The sequence below is a fragment of the Neovison vison genome, chromosome 3 (genome assembly GCF_020171115.1).
Source record: "Neovison vison isolate M4711 chromosome 3, ASM_NN_V1, whole genome shotgun sequence".
Classification (NCBI taxonomy): Eukaryota; Metazoa; Chordata; class Mammalia; order Carnivora; family Mustelidae; genus Neogale; species Neogale vison.
The window spans coordinates 36,684,183-36,706,687 of NC_058093.1; the positions used below are offsets into that span (position 1 = coordinate 36,684,183).

The following is a 22,505-nucleotide window of genomic DNA, read 5'->3' on the forward strand; positions in this document are numbered from 1 at the left end:
AAAAATTTAGAAAAGCTCTTTAATATTTTTGCACACCTTATTTTATGTAGCACAATCTCTGCCATTTAAAAAGTAGGTGTTTCCCCTCATCAGTGTTTTCTTACTTACAAATACTTTTAGAAACTCTGGAAATTTCTACTTAAGTTTTTCTATTTTAGAGATCACACCAACATGGCATTGAAACACCCATCTAGGGTCACAGTAGGGAGAAAACTCACTGCCACCCCTAGGCCCCCCAGCAACTGACTTGAATGTCATTCTCTGGGCACAGAGGAATGTCTGGGGCTATTCCCGAGGTCAAGTTTCAACAACAAAGCTCAGCAGAACACAAAGTAAAAAGTAATCATGACAGAATTAAATAGGTGATATAATCAAATAATGGCTTGTGAATAATACCATGTTGTCAGGATTGAAGAAAGGTCCTTAGAAATGGGACCTTGAAATTCTCGCAGAGAACTGAAAGTAATATAGAAATGCACTTAATGAAAGAAGGAGGCGAATGGCTATGTGATTTTTAAAAAAATGTCCATCTCTTGCCTGTTTTGGTAAGATAAAATATCTAAAACAAGCAAAGGGGTCAGTCCAGTTAGTATTTCTGCTTATGAATGGGGAACATCAACTGCAGGTTGAGTGGAGTTTTCTCGTGGTTTGTTTCCATGCCATTGATATGTCCTAGGGAGTAACCAAAACCAGAACTTCCCAATCCTTGCTACTGGTTGGAGTACCCAACATCGGCTATTTGACTGAGGCAACAGGTCTTGTCAACAGCATCCATCTGGGCACGTAGTATCTGGTCTAAAACTAAGATTTTGTTGTGGTTTTGAAAAGGTTCCTTGAAATCCAGGCTTTGGAAGTGTGTCAGTTTATGGCGCTCAGTGACTTTGTGACCAAGAAGGTCCTTGTTCAGTGGATGCAGTGGCTGCCATAAGGTCAGAGTTTTGTTCCTGTAATGACATTCCTTGGTCCCTCTGGGTGGAGCTCATCTGGGTTCTGACTTGCCGGAGAGCTCTGTGCTTGCTTTTGGCATTTGGTTGAGTAGATGATGTATGTGCTTCTCATTAGAAAAATGGCAGCAATAACGGCAAAATAACTCCCATAAACTAAAAACTAGAGAAAAACAAATGGAATTAATTAGACACACATAAAATATGACTGTGTATATCATTGATAATACACAGACATGGCGCTGATTTGCTTGGATTGTGGGATGACTAAGACCTAGGACTTTAACATGCGTCATTTAGATTTGCACAATATTTTCTTCTATCTTAGAAGAATCAGCTATAAAAGTGTAAGAAATGCAGTAACTAAGAATGTGGGCTCTGGAGCCAAGGTTGCTTGGGTTCAAACCCCATTTAACCCCACCGAAGTGAAAAAAACACTAAATCCCACTGATCTATGTGTTTATGTCTGCAGGGTAGTGCAATGTTATGAGTAAATTTTATATAATGAGGCTACTTCTTACATGCTTTTCTCTCCCTTTCCCAGATCCAAATGTAAAATATGACATTGGGCTAATTTCAAGTCCCGCGGTAGAGTAGGGAAAAGGAACTGAGCTCTGCAACCATGTACCATTTCGAGTCAAATCTCCTAACCCTTGGAAGGGGATGATGGAAGGAAAGCAGACATACAGGGGACACAATGACCAGAGTAGCACCTGATGAGGTGTTAGGAGCCACAGGCAAACACTAACCGACTGTGCTTATTGCCGAAAACCTGTGTTATGATATGATAATTAAGGAATTGATTATTTTAAAAGTTGCCCAACTAAGCAGTTCAAGAAATTAAATATTGGATTACCTAGGTATTCTGCATTCCCCCAACTACCTGACTAGGAAAACAGCAATACTGCAGCTTACCTGAATGCTGATCGGCAGGTTGAGTCCTTTCTGATCTACAACAATCACTGTCATAATGGTCTGAATTACCAGTGCCATGAAGGTGTTCATTCCAAACACCAGGGCGTAGCGTTCCACACTCAGATTTACTGCGATCTGAAATCTGTCATTGAATGTTGAATTACGTTTCTTTTTAAACAAAATACACAAGGTTTATTTAAAGTTTATTTAAAGGTTTATTTAAGTTTCTTTAAAAGAAACTGAAGATAAAAACAATGTCTTGTTACCAATACTCTGTCTAAATCTCCTCCAGTTTAGACAAACAGGGAGAGCAAAGAAAGGGAATTAATTTTAAAAATACGACTGAAGGATGAATTAGAATACCCATTGAGGAAATACAGCATAATTACTCCAATCCAATTTCATGCTTCCAGAAGTGAAAACTAAATATTCTAAGTTCTCATAACCTGAGAATATTCGATACTATCTGGTTTTAGATTCTGTTTCACAGTGAATTTTTATGAAAATGCCAGCAATATCCCATCTTAGGAGGAATAAGGAAAAAGGAATATTCCTTTTTACCGTCAATTGTATCAGCAGTTTCAAATTTGGGTAGGTGAGGTACTTATTCTTTGGGACATCCAGATCTTGGCTGGCTGTGCAATGGAGTGAATCTATAATTAGTTTGCTTTTAATAATTATATAGATTTTGTCATCTTACAACTCACCAATGATTGGCCAGTGTATGTTATTTAGAGCTCTTCTAAATAACAAAGGCAAAGACTTTTGGTTCTGAAGATTCTTTTTTTTTTTTTTTAAAGACCTATTTATTTATTAGAGAGAGAGATATCACAAGTAGGCAGAGAGGCAGGCAGAGAGAGGGATGGGGAAGCAGGCTCCTTGCTGAGCAGAGAACCTGATGTGGGGCTCGATCCCAAGGACCCTGAGATCATGACCTGAGCTGAAGGCAGAGACTTTAACCCACTGAGCCACCCAGGCGCCCCAGTTCTGAAGATTCTTAAAATGAAAAGAAGCAATGTAATCCTACCTTAACAATGTCCTCTCACATAAAAAGAGAAACTTAAGAGACATGAGTTTGATTCATTAAACTGACATATTTCCATTAAAAAAGTAAACTCTTCAACAAGCTTATTCTCTTTCTTTGGTTCCATCTTTTCAAAGTCTGCTTATATTCCTGTGTTTCATCAATTCCTTATCAAACATTTTTGACACATTAAATCCCAAAATTTAACAGAGTTTCTGGCTCTACTTCTTTCTTATGATTTGAAATTCAAATATTTCTTATCTCTTTTAGTTAATACCAAAGCCTATTTCCTATAGTAAGCTCTCCCTGAACTTCTATTTGGAAAAAAACATTTTTCATTGTTAAAACTATGATTTCTGGGATATACAGTTTTTTATAATTGCATCTACTTTTTTCAATATCCAACTTTTTATAACTTGCTGAGCCTATTTTGCTTCACACAAAAGCACATACCTGGAATGACACAAACAACTAAATGAAATTAACAATAAACTTAATCATTCAAAATCAGATTGCACCACACCTTGTTAGGGCAAAGAGTCTGAAATAAAAATCACAATCATTGCCTTTGGTTATGAACCCACAGAACTCTTTTTTTCTTTGATGACTAATCTTAGTAACATTCACAGGGCAAATAGTTAAGTGAAAACATGGCTTACCTGTGTCCCATTTAATACACAATCAACATTTAAAATACTACAATTGATTAAAATCCTTCCAAAGTTCTGCGAGGAACTATAGAAATGCTAGTGAAGAGAGAATATGGTGTGGTTTCAGGAGTGGAGAGAAATGGCTGGTAATACTTACACTGCTATGGTTATAAGCAGCATATAGCTGGACTTGAATATCAGATAGCCAGCATAGCATGCCCAGATGTCGGTCGTGTAATGCATGAGAAACAGAGAGCCTGCGCTAATGATGGAGAAGATGGCTAGGGCCAGCTCCCCCAGAAGATCCCAGTTGACTTTCACATAGCCCACTGCAAAGGCAGCCACAGCCCCTGAAAAAGAAACATTAAGGGAACTCCAACACATTGACTTTGAGCATGGGATAGGTCAACATGGTCTCTTTACAAAGCCACATCCTGGGCAAATCTACAAGGTGAATACATGGTTTTCACAGAAACAGTGTGATCCACCTAAATGTGGATTTATCCTTTTCTCAACCGTGTTTTCTTTTAGCTTCTCTCTTTACCTCCTCTTCTTTCAGTCCGGTAGTTGCCACAATTTTAATTGGCATCTGCTGCATGCCCTACAGAGCACCCTGGAGAAGGGCCAGAAAGGTTCATTAGAAAGGGGTCAGAAAGGTTCACAGCAGCGTGGGGAGGAATGATACACAAACCCAGTCACTTGCTACAACACGCAAGGGGCTGGGACAGACAAGAGTGAAAGGGCTGCTCTAGTAGTATACCTAGCCTGTCCATACTTGCCTTTCTGTTTCATGGTTTATTGTAAATTTTTTCAGTGGGTTAAGGATGTGTTGCACTGGGTAGAAAAGTTGAGTCTTCACCTTAACCTTCTGGTCTCCATCTCGGTGTCTTTGAGATCTGGTCTCATTTACTTGAGATTTTCAGTGAACTCTGTACTGACTTATGCAGTTTAAGAGATTGAATAATTGGCAGTCATGACAGTTAGCATTTATAGTTTTTTTTTTTATCAAAATGAAAGGTAAAATGTTTTATCAAAACGAAAGGTATTTATGTTTCAAATAACTGATATTTGATTAACTTTTCCATGTGTGAGCCAGGAAAGAATCAGTGCTACAAAGGAAATAAAATTCTTTTCCCTCTCTCCCAGAATTTGGAACATAGGAGAAAGAATTTCAGTGAACCAATTCCAGCACAGTCCTGGTGTGCAGGAGTTAAGGTGAAGCCTCCCAAAAGAGAGACAATAAGAGAACAGACACCACATGAGTTTCTGAAATTTTTGGTAAATGAGGGTGTGGAAATCTCCTACTTCCTAGAAAATATCTTTAAAGTCTCAGTTGAATTAAAGTTTCCACTTACCAGGATATAAATATTTATTGTAGAGTATACTTCAAAGGCAGATTTCCTTCTGATATTGGAATCTTGACTGTCACATTTATTCTACTTCTCACTTAAATCTCTTAAGAAAGCTACTTTGGGAAATTTTTGGTGTGGAACCTAGAATTGCTAAAGGTGGGCACTAGCTAAATCAAGTCCTTTATTAACAAAACTCTTCCCATTGTAATTTGGAAGTCTTGATTGATAGTTCAATCTATTTTACTAAAATAATAAAATCTCCTTACTTATATACAAAGTGAGTATTTTCCTTTGGATATAAAAATAACCTGGAGGAAGAAGCGGCATTATTAACCCCTTTCCTGATGGTGAATTGGAATCTTGAGAATTTGGCCAGAATTTAATCATTTGTTGCTTAATCCTGAGCTCTTGAGTTATTTGGCTATAACTCTACTACATTGAATAGAAGTGTCATGGTCCTCTTTTTATTTTTTCCAGTGACTTCTATTTAAAAAAGAATATTAATACGCCCTTCAAACAAAACCAGTTTACCACCATGGAGTTTAGCAACTGAAGACATAAACTTAATGGGAATAGCCATTAAAGGAAGATAAATCAATGTCTGCTTACCTCCAAAGGTTGCAATAGCTTCTACTGCCCCATTGTAGACGAAAGAACTCTGGGATGGTGCCTTGTAATCCCACAGGATTTGAACATAGTTCAAAACCTGGTTAAAACCTGCTGTGGAGAAGGCCCACCATAGGGACCAGTAAAATAGTTGCTTGGAGGAGTAGCACTCCTTCAGATCTTGGAACCACTGCACAAAAACATTCAACGCTACATTTCGCGGCATCGGGCTGCTCAAAGGACCACCATCCAGGTTCCCTGAAATGGTGGGTATTTCTGAAGCGGGCTTCTCTTCACCGCCTGGTGTGTTAATTTTGTAAGGTGCATCTGACGCCTCATTTTTGTTCGGTTGCTTCCGTACTTCTTTGCTGGATTTTGCATGGAAAAACATGCTCTTCTTGGGCATTGGCAGGAAAAGGGACAAAACGAAGGCCACAGAGACGGAAGCCAAGGATATGACGTTGAGGTAAAAGTACGAGAGGCTGGCCAGGGACACCAGGAGCTGGGCCAGCACCGAGGCCGCTGTGTAGGCCACCAGCGTGATGCTCCTGCAGTAGCCACTCACTTTCTGGTAGTGCTCGGGGCTGACCACGCTATAAATGTAGGCATAGTATGCCACCTCGGTGGCGGTGACCATCCCGTAGAAGAACTCCACCACCTGCATGGCCTTCACTCCCTGGCCGAACAAGAGCAGCAACCACGTGATGATGAAGCTGACTCCTTGCAGGATGATGACTGGCTTGTAGCGGACGTAATCGGTCAGGATGAACACGGGGAGCAGCAGCACCAGGTAAGAGTATGTCCAGATTGGGAAGATCTCATTTGTGATCTGTGAGGTTGAAAAGTGGAGCACATGACCATAAGGCACTGGGAGGGGAAAGGAATACCTTTTCGGTAGTACGTTACTAAGGTACAGGTGGCTTGCCTAATAGCAAATTCCATATCTAGTTGGATGGGATGTTCTTCATATTATGGAAAAGCACAAGAGAAAACTGATTTTCCAGGAAGAGAGAGCTCCTGCCCCTTCTCCAAAACAAAACCAATTTATGAATTTATGTACCTCCCAATATAAGAATATATTTGCTTAATGTGCAATCTGAACTCTAAAGTTAAATAGTATATACATTTGAGTTAAATTAATTAAAAAAATGCTCAACAGCCACTTTGGAGTTTTTCAGGCTCTTCGAAAGTAGCATTCCTTCTTGTTCAAAGATTTTTACAATTAGACAAAGTGGCTACAAAATTAGAAGAAATGAAAATCTTTTTGTTTATTTGATCCATCACCGTGTCATAAATATCTACAGTCTAATGAACACATGAGAAGACAGCAAAGAGTAAATAACCTTGCAGAATTACAAAGTGGGAACAAGTAATGCACTGGATTTTCCTCCTGGCCAAATTTGCTGGGTTCCCAAAGCCTTTCCCTCCCAGTTCTACTGGTTAATCTCTGCTTACTCAATTCTGCCCTCAACTTGATGTGGGTATTTTGCAGCTATCATTGGAAATGCTGCAGACCTCAGTGATCAGTCCTAGAAAGGAAGGACCGAAGGGGCTGATCTTTGGGGCAAGATATGGGTGTGGGGGCAGCTCCACCACACCAGCCTTTGTTTTGTGCCTCTGTTGTCCATAGCAACCTCTGTGGACCCCAAGGTCAACGACGAGGGAAAGAACGAGGGAAAGTTCAGTGATTGGAAGGCTAGTGGGACTGAGTAGCACCTTGGAATCTGGGTACATTAACTGGTCACTAGTGTTTGCAGAAGCAGACCCCACCGGGTTCACTGTTTGATTTGGGACCTGTACTTGTTAGTCCTTTGTTTCGTCTTCATCATGATAGGCTTCTACCTGAAGAAAATTGGAAACACAGCTGTGGCAAACTGATCTTACATTGCCGCACAACAAGCTTGCTTTTCTGTCTGTAGCACCTCATCACCAAATTAACGAGTGTCGAGGAGGCTTCCAGGTGAAGCCACACTCTGCAGGACTTTCGTGGCCCTGGCTGGAGATGGGGATAAAACCAGCGCAGGCTAATTCTCCAGTTGGGTGAGTCCATTTTCTTGTTGCACTTATTATAAAAAAGGACGTGAATCTTTGAAGTGAGAGAATTTGGCCTTCCGGGGAAGATAAAACTGAGATAAAGCTGTTAATGTCTCACCGGCTGGTTGACAGTTTCTCACAACTGAATAACTATCATCAAGAACTGATAAGATTCTTTATCAGATCCTGCTTATACCTCTGCAGCCCAAAACTTTGTGAGGACTGGAGGCCTGGCAGAGATTTTCCTCTAGGATTAGTATAACAGAATCAACTAAGTCCTCCATGAAAGTTACCATGGGTTAAGACTAATGGTAGAACTCCATAAAAGTTAAAATATTTATCAGACATATAATGTGCCATTTTTGTAAGTGTGAGGAGGGAAAAGTAGTTTGAATCATTGTATTAAATGGCAAATATCATGAAAATGGGATCACTGAGGTCAATGGGTTAATGTCTCAAGTTGAATGAAGCCCTAACCCCACATCCTGTTCAAATCCTGTAAAATTAAACCATGTTAAGATATGTCTGTATGTGGGTGCCTGGGGGGCTCAGTGGGTTAAAGCCTCTGCTTTCAGTTCAGGTCATGATTCCAGGGTCCTGGGATCAAGCCCCAAATCGGGCTTTGCTCAGTGGGGAGCCTGCCTCCTCCCTCTCTCTGCCTGCTGCTCTGCCTACTTCAACCTCTCTCTGTCAAATAAATAAATAAAATCTTAAAAAAAATATGTCTGTATGTATATTAACTTACCTCTGAACTGGTCAGATTTTTATCTGGTCCAGATAAATACGGTATAAGGAAGGGTTCTGAGGGTCTCATCATGGAGAAAAATCCAAATAAGCACAGGATCACCGTGGGATAAATCCAGGAATGACTTGGTGAAGTTCTGAAACAATCCATGGCTGATCAAATGGAAACAAAGTCAAAATTAGCTGATGTTTAATTACTTTTAGCATCCTGGATATAACACAAAACTGATCTCTAAATGTTTTGTGAAAGGATAAAGTTTCATCTGTCTGCAGTTGAAATGGAAAGGCAAGTGATGAATGTGTTCTCAAATACTCCTTAGGGCTCCAGTCAAACCATCCTCTGTCAATGGGCTTCTTACTCATTATTGCTGGGACAGTTACACCTCCTTAGTGTTCTTCATCATGAACATGGTAAGAAGTACTTACTAATAAATGATAAACATGGGTTAATTAATACTTGAAAGTAAGTAAAACATTGGCTGGTGAGTTATTGGTGTCCATGTGGTAGGTCAAGTACCTCTAGGAGGTCAAATCCAATTTACCGCAGATTTAGTGGCTCAAGTTACTACTAATCTGCTCACTCTATTTTGTACTGTGACCCTGAAATCTTCCACACACTGAGTGGCATGTATTTATTTATACATTTATCTCCCCATTAGACTGTCCCTTGCACTGTATGGTGCTTGACACATAACATATGTTCAAGATACTTTTGTTAGGTGTCTTCAATCTGATAATCTGTAATTCTTCAGTTAAAAAAATTAAGCCAGATAAATATCTGACTGGCCATTTTTCCCCTTCTCTCCCCATTCCAGACTGATGCTAAGTCTACTTTGGGAAGGCAAGGCATCACTTCGTAGACTGCTCTTCTCCTTTTCATTACCGCTGGGCCTATTTCTTCTCTCGGTCTGCAGTTTCACACCACTCAGTAGGGCAGGGAGCTAATTAATAGTTCATGCTCTTTTTTTTTCTAAGCCACAAATAAAATTGCTTGAAATTCAAACTCCAGACAGAAAATCCAAAGGAGAGTCTGAAACAGAAAAATTCCCTCTCACTCCTTTATATTTGGGATCCAGCTTTTTTTCACAAAGCCTCCACATTTTTGGTGGCCTTGGATGGGGAAACAAACTTACTGTAGGATGCTTTTGTGCATATTATCTAATTAAGTCCTAATAATAACTATAAAATAGATAGCATTCTCCCAAGTTCCCAGGTGAGCATGTAAGAGGTCCAAGATATCCTACAACTGGCTTCAAACCACATGGTCAAGATTTGAATCCAGATCTCTAGGAATTCTCTCTGGGTCCTCTCCTGTGCTCCACTGTGCCTCATTCTGGTGGCCCTTCTTCCTGGGCTGCTGGCAGCAACCTAATGACCACCTTTCCCTGCAGTGAGGAATCTTTAGGATGAGGGTGTTCATGAAAACACTTTCTTTCCTCACTGCAAGGAAAGGATCTCTCATTGAGCTTCCAGGACCAACAGTAGCTTGAAAGCAGACCCAAAAGAGAGAAAGTGATGCTCACTCCAGAAGAGCAAGTCCCTGGATGCAATTCCAGGTATCCAAGAAGAGGAATTTGTTAGGGGCTAAGGAGGTGTGGAGGACCTTCTGGACCACCCTATCTTTTTACAAGTTGACCCCAGACAGTGGCACAGTCCTCTTAAGTTAAATGAGGGGAACGCTGTCTCTGTTTATGTCAACAAGACCCTTGACAGAAACAGTGCAGAGACAACGGAAATCGGAATTTGGATGAGATTATAACTGTGAGTAATGCTGACAATGTGAAAATTTTGCTAAAAGCATACTGGGTTTGACTGTCCTCAGCCTTCAATGCCTGGGATTTATCTCTTCCTGGGTTGTTGCTAGAAACACTGGCAGACTACTGGGGCCTTCTTTCTTTGTGAGTCAGTTCTTGTAGAAAAGTCTGTCATGGGAAGGCAACTACTGAGGCTTGGCTATCTTTCAAAACATGGTCTTAATGCGGAAACATCTGCTGACTCTACATTTAGAACATTCTTTCCATCTATGCTGACTGTGGATTGTCTGCTACTTCAAAGTCATCATCTTCTCCATACATCTCAGAGAACTAAGTCTGCTTCTATGGTTCCCTGGGGTGTTAGGAGTCCCTTGGATTATCTATCCCTTCATCTCTTTACTATCCTAATACTCCTACCCAATGGCATTTGGCTGGAAAGGTCACACCGAAAAAGATGGCCTATGTCCCATGAGAGTGTAAGCAGAAGGGCAGGACTTTTTGTTCGGATGGTTCATGGCTCTATGTTTAGTGCCTATAAGAGTGTCCAATACTAGTAGAGCTTTGTCTGCATTTCCAGAGTGTACTGCTAGCTGCATCAGGTGAAGGCCAAGGAGGTCCTTAATTCTACAAGTGTCTCAAGTTCAGTTGTGCATCTAAAATACAGAAAGGGAAATTAGAGAATCGATTCCATTTACTATAGCACCAAGAACCATAAGATACCTGGGAATAAACCTAACCAAAGAGGTAAAGGATCTGTACTTGAGGAACTACAGAACACTCATGAAAGAAATTGAAGAAGACACAAAAAGATGGAAGACCATTCCATGCTCTTGGATCGGAAGAATAAACATTGTTAAAATGTCTATACTACCTACAGCCATCTATACTTTTAATGTCATTTATATCAAAATTCCACCAGTATTCTTCAAAGAGCTGGAGCAAATAATCCAAAAATTTGTATGGAATCAGAAGAGACCCTGAATCGCTAAGGAAATGTTGAAAAACAAAGATAAAACTGGGGGCATCACATTACCTGATTTCAAGCTTTATTACAAAGCTGTGATCACCAAGACAGCATGGTACTGGCATAAAAACAGACACATAGACCAGTGGAACAGAGTAGAGAGCCCAGATATGGACCCTCAACTGTATGGTCAATTAATCTTCGACAAAACAGGAAAAAATATACAGTGGAAAAAAGACAGTCTCTTCAATAAATGGTGCTGGGAAAACTGGACAGCTATATGTAGAAGAATGAAACTCGACCATTCTCTTACACCGTACACAAAGATAAACTCAAAATGAATAAAAGACCTCAATGTGAGACAGGAATCCATCAGAATCCTAGAGGAGAACATAGGCAGTAACCTCTTTGATATCAGCCACAGCAAATTCTTTCAAGATATGTCTCCAAAGGCAAAGGAAACAAAAGCGAAAATAAACTTTTGGGACTTCATCAAAATCAAAAGCTTCTGCACAGCAAAGGAAACAGTCAAAAAAACAAAGAGGCAACCCACGGAATGGGAGAAGATATTTGCAAATGACAGTACAGACAAAAGGTTGATATCCAGGATCTATAATGAACTCCTCAAACTCAACACTCACAAAAGAGGCAATCATATCAAAAAATGGGCAGAAGATATGAACAGACACTTTTCCAATGAAGACATACAAATGGCTATCAGACACATGAAAAAATGTTCATCATCACTAGCCCTCAGGGAGATTGAAATTAAAACCACATTGAGATATCACCTTACACCAATTAGAATGGCCAAAATTAACAAGACAGGAAACAACATGTGTTGGAGGGGATGTGGAGAAAGGGGAACCCTCTTACACTGTTGGTGGGAATGCAAATTGGTGCAACCTCTTTGGAGAACAGTGTGAAGATTCTTCAAGAAATTAAAAATAGAACTTCCCTATGACCCTGCAATTGCACTCCTGGGTATTTACCCCAAAGATACAGATGTCGTGAAAAGAAGGGCCATCTGTACCCCAATGTTTATAGCAGCAATGGCCACTGTCACCAAACTATGGAAAGAACCAAGATGCCCTTCAACGGACGAATGGATAAGGAAAATTAATTAAAGAAAATTAATTAAGAAATTAAATTTCTTTTAATTCATCCTCTTATGTGTGTTTCCAATCTCTTGCTATCAGAGTTCAAGTTTTTATCTGTGCTTTCATACCAATTATTACCATATTATTGACTTTTCCCCTTGTTTTTATTCTTTTAACCATGTCTTTAAATCTTTCCAACTGGCTTCAGGCCAATATCTTTTCTGTATGAATGTGCATAGCTTTAATAATCATAATCATAATCATAAGTATTATTTGACTTATAATAGTGTCCTCGAAATTCCCAATTTACTTATATTGACCACAAAAGAAGTTCACTGGTCATTATAATCCTATGGTATGGAGAAAAGAAAACTTTTTGTTTATCGTTGCCAGGATCCCCATTTAGATTGAGTTGTAAGGTAAACCTAGAACTCACATTGCTTAAGCCTACAGCCAGTCACTTGGCTGTATTTCCTTAACTAACCTATAGACTCCTATAACATAGGAAAATGTGGTCCATATACACTATGGAGTATTATGCCTCCATCAGAAAAGATGAATACCCAACTTTTGTAGCAACATGGACGGGACTTGAAGAGATTATGATGAGTGAAATAAGTCAAGCAGACAGAGTCAATTATCATATGGTTTCACTTATTTGTGGAGCATAACAAGAAGCATGGAGGACATGGGGAGTTAGAGAGGAGAGGGAGTTGGGGGAAATTGGAAGGGGAGGTGAATCATGAGAGACTATGGACTCTGAAAAACAGTCTGAGGGGTTTGAAGTGGCGGGGGGTTGGGAGGTTGGGGTACCAGGTGGTGGGTATTATAGAGGGCACGGATTGCATGGAGCACTGGGTGTGGTGAAAAAAATAATGAATACTTTTATGCTGAAAATAAATAAATTAATTAAAAAAATAAAATGGGGGTAATGATGCTAACTATATGTGTGCACTTTCTGTGAGCACCAAGCATCCTGACTGATATCTGGAGGCACCATGTGGGGCACAGAGTGACAAACACATGGCTTCTCTCTTCCCTTTTCTCTCGTCATGTTGGAGGATCCATAGTGATTCTAGCTTAACAAGGCAAAAACAAGGGAAGATCTCTGACCGTAGTTGAAAACTGAGAAAGATCTGGGGGGCTCACACCTGCATCCTAGGATGCTGGGCTTCCTTTCCTTGCTCCTTTGCCAGCCTCCTTCCCACAGAAAAAAACACAGGCTCCAAAGCTAGAGTTTCTGCCAGAGGAAATAAGATAAGGCATCTAACCAAACATTAGCAGGAATCCTTTAGCCCGGGGAGGACTGGGCAGAGCAGCAGGAGTGACCAGACCCTTTCCGAGGCCAAGTCTTGCCTTCAGCTTGCAGGGCTCCAGCCTGGTCACTGCCTGCTGGGAGACTTCTCAGAGGCAAGTATCTGGCTGTTCTTTCCCCTTCCCCCAGCCCAGGATCTCTTTGTCTAGCACTGGCCTCATTCCAGAATCCTTTCCTACTCTGCCTACTTAACAAAGACCTTGTGAACTTGACTCGCCCATCACATCGCCTGGGAACTGGATAAATAGGGACTCCTGGACTCCATCCCTAACGTGTGGCTCAGGAGGCCAGGGAATCTGCATTTATACAGAATGATTCTGACCCAGGAGGCCCAAGGACCACTTGTCCCCTTCCCATGCCCTGGGGCAAACTGGCTGCACGCCACAGCCTTGGAGTTTAACAAGGTGGAGGGGGAAGAGGATGGAAATTGTCCAGGAAGTTTTTGCAAAATTACACATAGACATGCGACCCTGAAATTCTTTTCTGGCTTTCCAGGCTCTGAAGAGTCCGGGACAGCTGGAAACATTCTCAGGTGACTCTGATGTTTTGGACATGCCTGTCACACTCTGTCTGCCCAACCCACGAACCCTTTCATGTGCACAAATCACCCCCTATTTGTGACCCATTCCTTCCCAGGCAGCTGAAAGCCTTTTCCAGTAGGGGCCCTGGAGTGTCTGTGTCTCACTGTGAATAAATACCATACAGCACACAGGTATCTGAAATTCTCCAGCCCAGCATGGCCTTTCAACCACCCTCTGAAGGCAGCGATTCTTCTCTTACGTATGTACGAGGCTGCAAGCCACACAGGTAAAATGACAGCAATCTCTCAGCTATTGTCTGCTTGGCTCCTGCTTGACCCCAAATATTGTATTCGTTGTTATACATAATTATTGTCTCTAGTCCTTAGAACAATCCTAATTATAACATTACATATATTGATCTATAATTATGTGTTTTATATAATAATTATATAAGATATTTATTGTATAAATAATTATAATTATTAAATTCAGTTTTATTAAATAAATATAATTATATGATATTATATATATATATTTTTTAAGATTTTATTTTTTTGACGGAGAGAGACACAGTGGGAGAAGGAACGGAAGCAGGGGGACTGGGAGAAGGAGAAGCAGGCTTCCGGCTGAGTAGGAAGCCCAATTCGGGGCTTGATCCCAGGACCCTGGGATCATGACGTGAGCAGAAGGCAGACGCTTAATGAGTGAGCCACCCAGGCACTCCTATAATATATATTTATTATATTTAATATTATATGTAGTTGATCCTTAACAGGTTTGAACTGCATGGGTCCACTTATAGGCAGGTTTTTTTTTTTTTTTTAATAAATACAGTACAGTACTGTAACTCCATTTCTTCTTCCTTATGGTTTTCTTCTCTAGCTTACTTTATTGTAAGAATACAGTATAAAGGGGTGCATGGGTGACTCAGTCCGTTAAGCATCTGCCTTCAGCTCAGGTCATGATCTCAGGGTCCTGGGACCAAGCCCCATGTCAGGTTCCCTGCTCAGTGGGGAGCCTGCTTCTCTTTCTGCTTGCTCCTCCCCCTGCTTATGCTCTCTCTCTTTCTCTCTCTCTCTCTGACAAATAAATAAAATCTTAAAAACAAAAGAATACAGTATATAATACATATAACATACAAAATATGTGTTAATCAACTTTTGTTATCAGGAAGGTATCTGGTCCACAGTAGGCTATTCACAGTTTAGTTTTGGGAGAGTCAAAAGTTGTAAGTGGATTTTCAACCATGTAGGGGGTTGGCATTCCTAATCCCTATGTTGTTCAAGGATCAATTGTAATTACATATTTTCAATAAGTATCTGAAGTGTCCCCAGTTTCTCAGATATGGGAATGGAGCCTCCTCAAACCTCATGACCACTCAGCTAAGAAAGGTTGGTTGAGTTTAGGGTCAGGTCTGTGGTGCTAAGTTTACATCTTCCCTCTACTCCGGTGGGTGGATGCCTCCTTCTTCTGTGGCTCAGTTCCCGCATCCTGGGTATTTTCCTCTTGTTTCCTCACCAGCCATCCACACAGGCTGTCAACGGGGCCTCTAGGTTTCCAACCGAACAATCTGCCCAAATCATTCCCTCTCCCCTGGAGAAACCTTTGGCTAATGGTCTCATAAAGCTTGAAAGTATTGATCACCATCTTTTATTTTTGTCTTACTGGGGAGGCGCCGCTCTTTGGGGCCATCATGACTCAGACAATGATACTCAAATTACACAATCTGTAATTTCTACACTTTGGAAAATTATTTCATTTTTTTTTCCTCCACAGGTTTGTGAGGTAGACAGAGAAGATGGTATTGGCCTCATTTTATAGATGAGGAAATCGAGGGCCAGAGGCAGTAATATATGTGCAGGTTTTCAGCTTTAACCAACATTAGAGCCTGGGCTTATGCTTGGTTTTCCCAGTTCCAAGTTCAGTAATCTTTCCTCCCTGTTGAGATACCTCGTCATAGCCTGGAACTCCCAATTCCCACTTATTTTAGAATAATGTTTTTCAGATTGTGGGTGGTGAAAAAATTTAGTGTGTTGCAAACAGGATTTTTTTTTATGTCCTCTTTGGAGATAAAATATAAGAGGAATCAAAGTATACCATAGAGTGAGGCTAATTTTTTCTGAGCTCTTTTGGGGTTATCAATATAGAAATATACAAGAATGATCACAATGTGTATTACATCTTTCTGTGGGACACAGTCATGGGGTTAGAAGTTGCAGAGGAAAAGGGCACCTGGGTGGCTCCGTTGGTTAAGTGTCCGACTCCTGATTTTGGCTCAGGTCACAAGCTCAGGGTCATGAAAATGAGCACTGTGTCCAGCTCTGAACTGGGTGGGGAGCTTGCTTAAGATTCTTTCTCTCCTTTTCCCTTTGCTCCTCCCCCATGCTCACCCAAGCTCTCTATCTCTCTCAGAAAAGAAGAAAAGGAAAAAAAAAGAAGTTGCAGAGGAAAATATAGGACTAAATATTTATTCATGTCTCTCAGAAGCATCCCTGTTAAGGTCATCTTAGAATACCTGTTCTCTTTGGGAGGGTCTCAGCCTTCACAGCAAAGCAGCATCCTGGAAAAAAACTGTCCTTTTGCTACTTTTCCATTTATCATTATTTTTGACCTTGTAATTTTATCCTCCTCCTAGAGAATACTCTAAACCTTCCCTCATTTCATTGATTCTTATTCAAGGACAGGAATCAGATTGATTTTCTCACTTGACTATGTTTTCCAAATAAGATAATCCTCTTAAAAGTTGCTCCTGTAGTAATAATTCTCATATATGACTCATATGCTCCATTACCACTTTTCAAAAGCACAAGAACATCATATGGGCAGTTGGTTAAAAGAAAATACAATAAAAATATATTCTTTAAACAAAAGTCAGCTTATTGGACTATCCTGATTTGAAATCTATAGTGAAAATGCCAGAAATAACATGAAAGACAGAGAATCAGCTGCTCCTTCAGGAGGAGACATGGAGCAGCAGCTATATCTCCCCCAGAGCTTACCTGGGGCAGCTGGGCCGTGTGGGAGAGCTCTTCAGAGGTCTAGCAACAGCAGATGGAGGAGGTAAACGCTGGGCATTAGCCTCTGGTGGCCCCGGGCGGGGTGCAGTCTCTTTGCTCTGCCTGCCCAGTGGACTAGAGAGCACCTACTTCTGACCCAGTTGCACCATCTGCACACGTGTAACACATCACGTGGGCCCCGGTGGTAAATGGGCCACATGCACTGTTGGGGTTGCCAGCCAGCACATGTGACCTTCTATGAGCTTGGGAGACCTCGAAACACCTTTGCACTGGGAAGTGATCCATCTAAATTACCTTGGAAATGATCTGTTCCTCACTCTTTTTGCTGGTAAGAAAATAATGATGATTTTTCCATTAAAATTCACCAAGGACCCTCCAGAAAGAGTCTGGTCTCTTCTCTCAGTCTCTACTTGGGGTCTATTTCTGGAAGGCCACCTACTTCTGCTGCCACTTCCCTTTCTTCAGAGACCATAGGATGCTGTACCTTCTTTAGAATCACAGTTCCCTGGTGAGTGTAGCAAGACCAACTTTGTTTGATGGTGCTCAGAGACCTTTCCCCATCTCCTAAAAAAATGTAAGGATTACTTATGTTTCAGCTATGATCAAGTTGTGCTGGGTAGCTTCTCATTATTTTTATTCTCACCTTCCTTAGAACAATTTCTTTTAATTCATCCTCTTATGTGTGTTTCCAATCTCTTGCTATCAGAGTTCAAGTTTTTATCTGTGCTTTCATACCAATTATTACCATATTATTGACTTTTCCCCTTGTTTTTATTCTTTTAACCATGTCTTTAAATCTTTCCAACTGGCTTCAGGCCAATATCTTTTCTGTATGAATGTGCATAGCTTTAATAATCATAATCATAATCATAAGTATTATTTGACTTATAATAGTGTCCTCGAAATTCCCAATTTACTTATATTGACCACAAAAGAAGTTCACTGGTCATTATAATCCTATGGTATGGAGAAAAGAAAACTTTTTGTTTATCGTTGCCAGGATCCCCATTTAGATTGAGTTGTAAGGTAAACCTAGAACTCACATTGCTTAAGCCTACAGCCAGTCACTTGGCTGTATTTCCTTAACTAACCTATAGACTCATTGTGTGAACTAAACCTTTTCCATATTTGTCCATTTAAAAATTTTCATGTGTTTTTCATCTATGCCCTAGAGAACTGTATTGGGCCTGTGCCAATGTAGACCTTATCTAAGTGGGAAGCATGGAAAGTGTCCAATTTCCTAAACAATAGGCTATACATGTGTACTACTGTGCATGTATATGAAAACGTTGTGGCCACAAATATTTCTAGGAGTGTATTTCCATTAACATACAATAGGCAACTATTAAAAAGCAAGAACTATAGAAACTGGCATACACTAGTGGGTCCCCTATCTCCTTGAGGCCTGGGTGGACCTCCCAAGTTAGGGGGACTTTAGGGTGATCACATTCCTCAGCCCACTCTGAGAAAATGGAATTCTCCTCCCACTGCTGGGGGACTTCAGAGCTGTGGCCTCCCTGATGCCGGGGAACAAGATGACCTATCAAAGCAAAGATGTTTCCCAAATGTGGTTTTTCCAAAGGTTTCCCACAACCTAGGGCCTGGTATATCAGAGACGAGGTCAGCAGAAAGGAACCATTTCCTCAAATCCTCTCCTATGTTTGTTTAGAAGATGCTGCCAAGATTAACTGAGGTGCTAATACGTTTGGAGAAAACTATCTAGAATCCCCAGTCTCCACTCAATTCCTGTCCGATTCTCCCTACTAAACATTTCAGTCATCTCAGAAAGGGTGCCAGACAAGGCAACCAGCCTCTGAGAATGGGCTGCCCTAATTTTCAGACTATTCTCCAGAACCTTTACTGCAATCAAAACATCAATTTCCAATAACACAGCCTCAGGTTGGCATTTTAAAATAACCATGAATCTCACCACCTCTAAATGCCAAAGGACTTGGGACATCAGGTCAAGAGAGATGACATCCGCAAAGGGTTTCACTCCCCAAGCTCCAAAGCGGTTTTAAAAACAGAGTGAGGGCCAGTATTGGTCCCATTTTCCAAAAACTCACCGTTCGGGTTTTTCAATGCTGCTGGAGCCAAGCCCCTCACCAGACAGAAGCAAACCCGAAATCTGACTACTGAGAACTGAAATATATGCCTGTCACTGACAGTAGAGTATAACACTAATTATGCCTTTCAATCTACTTGCTATTAATGGAGAAGAGAATAGGACTTTGAGTGAAAACATCCAAATAAAGGGAGGGACTGTCTGCATAAGTCAAGCCAGCCAATGTGGGAGACAAGCATGGGGAAGTGATCGCAGGGAGTTGCTAAATTATCATTCCTCTGTTGCAAAATCCTGGATGGGAGGGTGGTTTCACCAATTTCCAGTATCTTAGCCTTTGTCTACTTTAAAATGCATTTCACTGATCTCTACTTCACTCCATACGCCAAAACTAATTTGACGTCATCTATTCTAGGAACCACAGAGTAACCTCTAAGGAAAACAGATGATTATGACACAGGGATTGCAAAATGTGTCACCGAAATGGTAAGAAAGACTTGACTTAAAATAAATCGATAAACTGGATTTCATCAGAAAACCGTCTCTGCTACTCAACAGATACCATTAGGAAAATGGAAAGGAAAACCACAGGTTTTCCATTTTATAACCACTAGAACACCTAAGCACAAAAAGACTAGCAAACCGAATGTTAACAAAGATTTAGAATTCATACACATTGCTTGTGGGAAAGTAAAATGATACCAACTCTTTGGGAAACCATTTGACACTCTATACAAGAAAATTCATATACTCACAATAGTGAAAAAACAGGAAGAAGCTGAAATGTCTATTGAAAGTGAGTGGACAATATTATATATATAAGCAACAAATATTGCTTTAATCAGCAACAAGAAGCATGGAACCACTGCACAACTTGCATGAATATTTATAAAGTTATGCTCTGTCAAAGAATCCAGACACAAAACTGTGATTCCATTAATGTATATAGTCCTAAAACCAGCAGAACTAATCTACAATGTAGAAACTGGATCAGTAGTAGGTAGCCCAGGGTGGGAGACAGGGGATGAACTGACTGCAGTAGAGCACAAGGGAACTTTTGGAATGATGAAATATCCTATATCTTGATGAGATATGGATACATGGGTGTATATAACTGCAAACACTCAAACTTAAAATCCATACTTTATATTGTATGTAGATTATGCCTTAAGAAAAAAAAAATCTACTCCTTCTCCCCATCCCCTACCCCTTAAAAACATTTCATTCTGTGGCTCTCTGTGGCCTTGGACTTTTCTCATTGTTGTAAGCACTGAGGTTTTTCAAATTCTACATGGGACAGTCTGAAAAGAGAACAGCATCTTTCTAACTGGGTCTTCCCTAGAAAATTTAGAACAGAAACTGTGCCCACAAATCAGAGCTAGGACAGACCCACAAGCTTTGGAAGTCTGGTCACACAGAACATCCTTTGAAATAATACAAAGAGAAATCAGAGTTACCTGTTTCTTTTGTGTCCTGAGCTTATTTCTTTCTAAAACAGAGTCCAGTTTCCTGCCTTCAGATCCAACTCCTGCTCCTTCCTGATGTTCCCTGCTGGGAGTCCCTGTCCCATTGCCTCTCCCTCTTCTGGGAGTCTGGAGTCCTTCAGAACTGAGCTGTCAAGAGCAATGGCTTTCTACGCCAGAGCCCACCCCCTTCTGAGGGCTTGCGACACAGGAACCCAACTCTTCCGCAGCCACCCTCTTTTTGGAATCTCATTAGAAGGAAAAAACCCAAACAAACAGAGAAACAGATCTGTGTGAAACAACAGAGAGGTAAACATATCAAAAACACTTTTTCCTGAATGTTAGAACTAAAATAATTTAGTTTTTCTCGAATTTTCTATTAAGTGGCTTAGAATCTCAGGAAACCAGGAAGTAGAACTATCACCTACCATCCACTCATAAGGTTTTCTGTATCCCCCCCTTCATCCAGCCTCCAAGAAAAAAAAAAAAAAAAGACAAAAGCAAACACCAGGGAAGTTTGCAGAAATGAAGCTCTTCACACAACTTCAAAAAGCATGAATGAGGTGTGAACTCCATACTCAACATGCAGGCCAGAAGAGTTCTGCTTCTGGTCAAGACCACTGCAAGAGCAGATGCAAGTGATCTTCTGAACACATGCTTCGGATTCCATTTTGTCATCTATGGCATCATTCTTTTTGGCTCGTGTGAAACATTTGCTGATGAAGTCATCATCCCCTTCCAGGCTTCATCCTTCATCACCTCACTTAATTTTCCGAAAATTATCTTTTTTTTTCTTTTAAAGATTATTTATTTAAGAGAGAGGGGTGGGAGGGGTAGAGGGAGAGAAAGAGAATCCTGAAGAAGATCATCCCCCTTAAAGCGTGATGTGGGGCTCGATCTCATGTCCCTGAGGTCATGACCTGAGCCAAAATCAACAGCTGGATGCTTAACCATCTGAGCCACCAAGGCGCCCCCCAAAATTATCTTTTCATACTTGTTACCATTCATCATGTCTCTAGCCTATCCAAATAACTTCCAATTTATTCCTTTATTCTAAACGATTTGCTAATAGTTGTTAATAACTGAATGGACTATTTAAAACTCTGACATCTTACTGCAGACCTTCCCGGCTTTAGGCTTTATCCCCCACTCTCTTTTCAGGTTTGGGTTTGTGGTGGCCACGGTTCAGTGGAAAAAACATGACTTTGGAGTCCGAAGCTCCAATTCCTCCTCACCTCACCCCTGTTTGTGGCAAGTACTTAACCTCCTCAAGCCTGTTCTTAAAATGTGGATAACCAGATGCCTGGGTGGCTCAGTTGATTAAGCATTTGCCTCTTTGGCTCATGATCCCAGGGTCCTGGGATGAGCCCCACATCAGACTCCTGGCTCAGTAGGGAGCCTGCTTCTCCCTTTCCCTTGGTCTGCCACTCCGCCCACTTGTGCACTCTCTTTCTCTCTCTCTCAAATATTAAAAAAGAAACAAATGTGTACAACCACACCCACCTCACGAGGTTCTTCAGGAACTGCTCAGTCTCGTTCTAGGCACATAGCAGTTGCTCAATAAAGCTTCCTTCCCATCTGCTTCCTGTAAACACACATAGCAAATTCAACCAGAATGAACACAGCTGGGCACTCATAGATCAGAGAGTGTAATCTCAGAAAACAGACATGGTAAGTAACTTCACCTAAATTCATTTAAATATTTATCCTTGAATTATCCAACTTTTAGAAACCATTGATAATCTCTGAACAACAATGACTGAGAAAACCTAGTATTTTTGTTCATTTCAGCTACTTCCAAGGCAGTGTGAAGAAAAACATATTCGGAAGTTAGTTATGTTTGGTTCTATTTAAAATATGTACCTTGGGGCACCTGGGTGGCTCAGTGGGTTAAAGCCTCTGCCTTGGCTCAGGTCGTGATCCCAGGGTCCTTGGATAGAGCCCTGCATCAGGCAGCAAGGAGCCTACTTCCCTTCCTCTCTCTCTGCCTGTCTCTGCCTACTTGTGATCTCTGTCAAATAAAAAATAAATAAATAAAAT

At 40.8% G+C, this 22,505-nt stretch overlaps 1 protein-coding gene and 1 long non-coding RNA gene across 7 annotated transcripts in view; one reads left to right on the plus strand and one right to left on the minus strand.

Annotated features, from left to right (window-relative positions):
* LOC122902380 (thiamine transporter 2-like) overlaps window positions 1–22,505 on the minus strand; it is a 23,302-nt gene continuing 797 nt past the window's right edge. For 3 of the 6 annotated variants that reach the window (XM_044241761.1, XM_044241759.1, XM_044241758.1), the window contains exons 2-7: window positions 21,969–22,050; window positions 8,271–8,422; window positions 5,495–6,320; window positions 3,691–3,883; window positions 1,860–2,001; window positions 1–1,107 (exon numbers count right to left, since the gene is read on the minus strand). In XM_044241761.1, coding sequence (XP_044097696.1) covers window positions 931–1,107; window positions 1,860–2,001; window positions 3,691–3,883; window positions 5,495–6,320; window positions 8,271–8,420 — 1,488 coding nt within the window. In that variant the 5' untranslated portion in view covers window positions 8,421–8,422; window positions 21,969–22,050 and the 3' untranslated portion in view covers window positions 1–930. Of the gene's footprint in view, window positions 1,108–1,859; window positions 2,002–3,690; window positions 3,884–5,494; window positions 6,321–8,270; window positions 8,423–19,006; window positions 19,317–20,459; window positions 20,759–21,968; window positions 22,051–22,328; window positions 22,351–22,505 lie in introns of those variants that run through there. The other 3 variants (XM_044241762.1, XM_044241760.1, XM_044241764.1) reach the window with 3 other exon arrangements.
* Window positions 22,066–22,505, plus strand: part of LOC122902383 — an 11,430-nt gene continuing 10,990 nt past the window's right edge. Inside the window, exon 1 of the long non-coding RNA XR_006383799.1 lies at window positions 22,066–22,136. This is a non-coding gene — a long non-coding RNA (uncharacterized LOC122902383). The remainder of the gene's footprint in view (window positions 22,137–22,505) is intronic.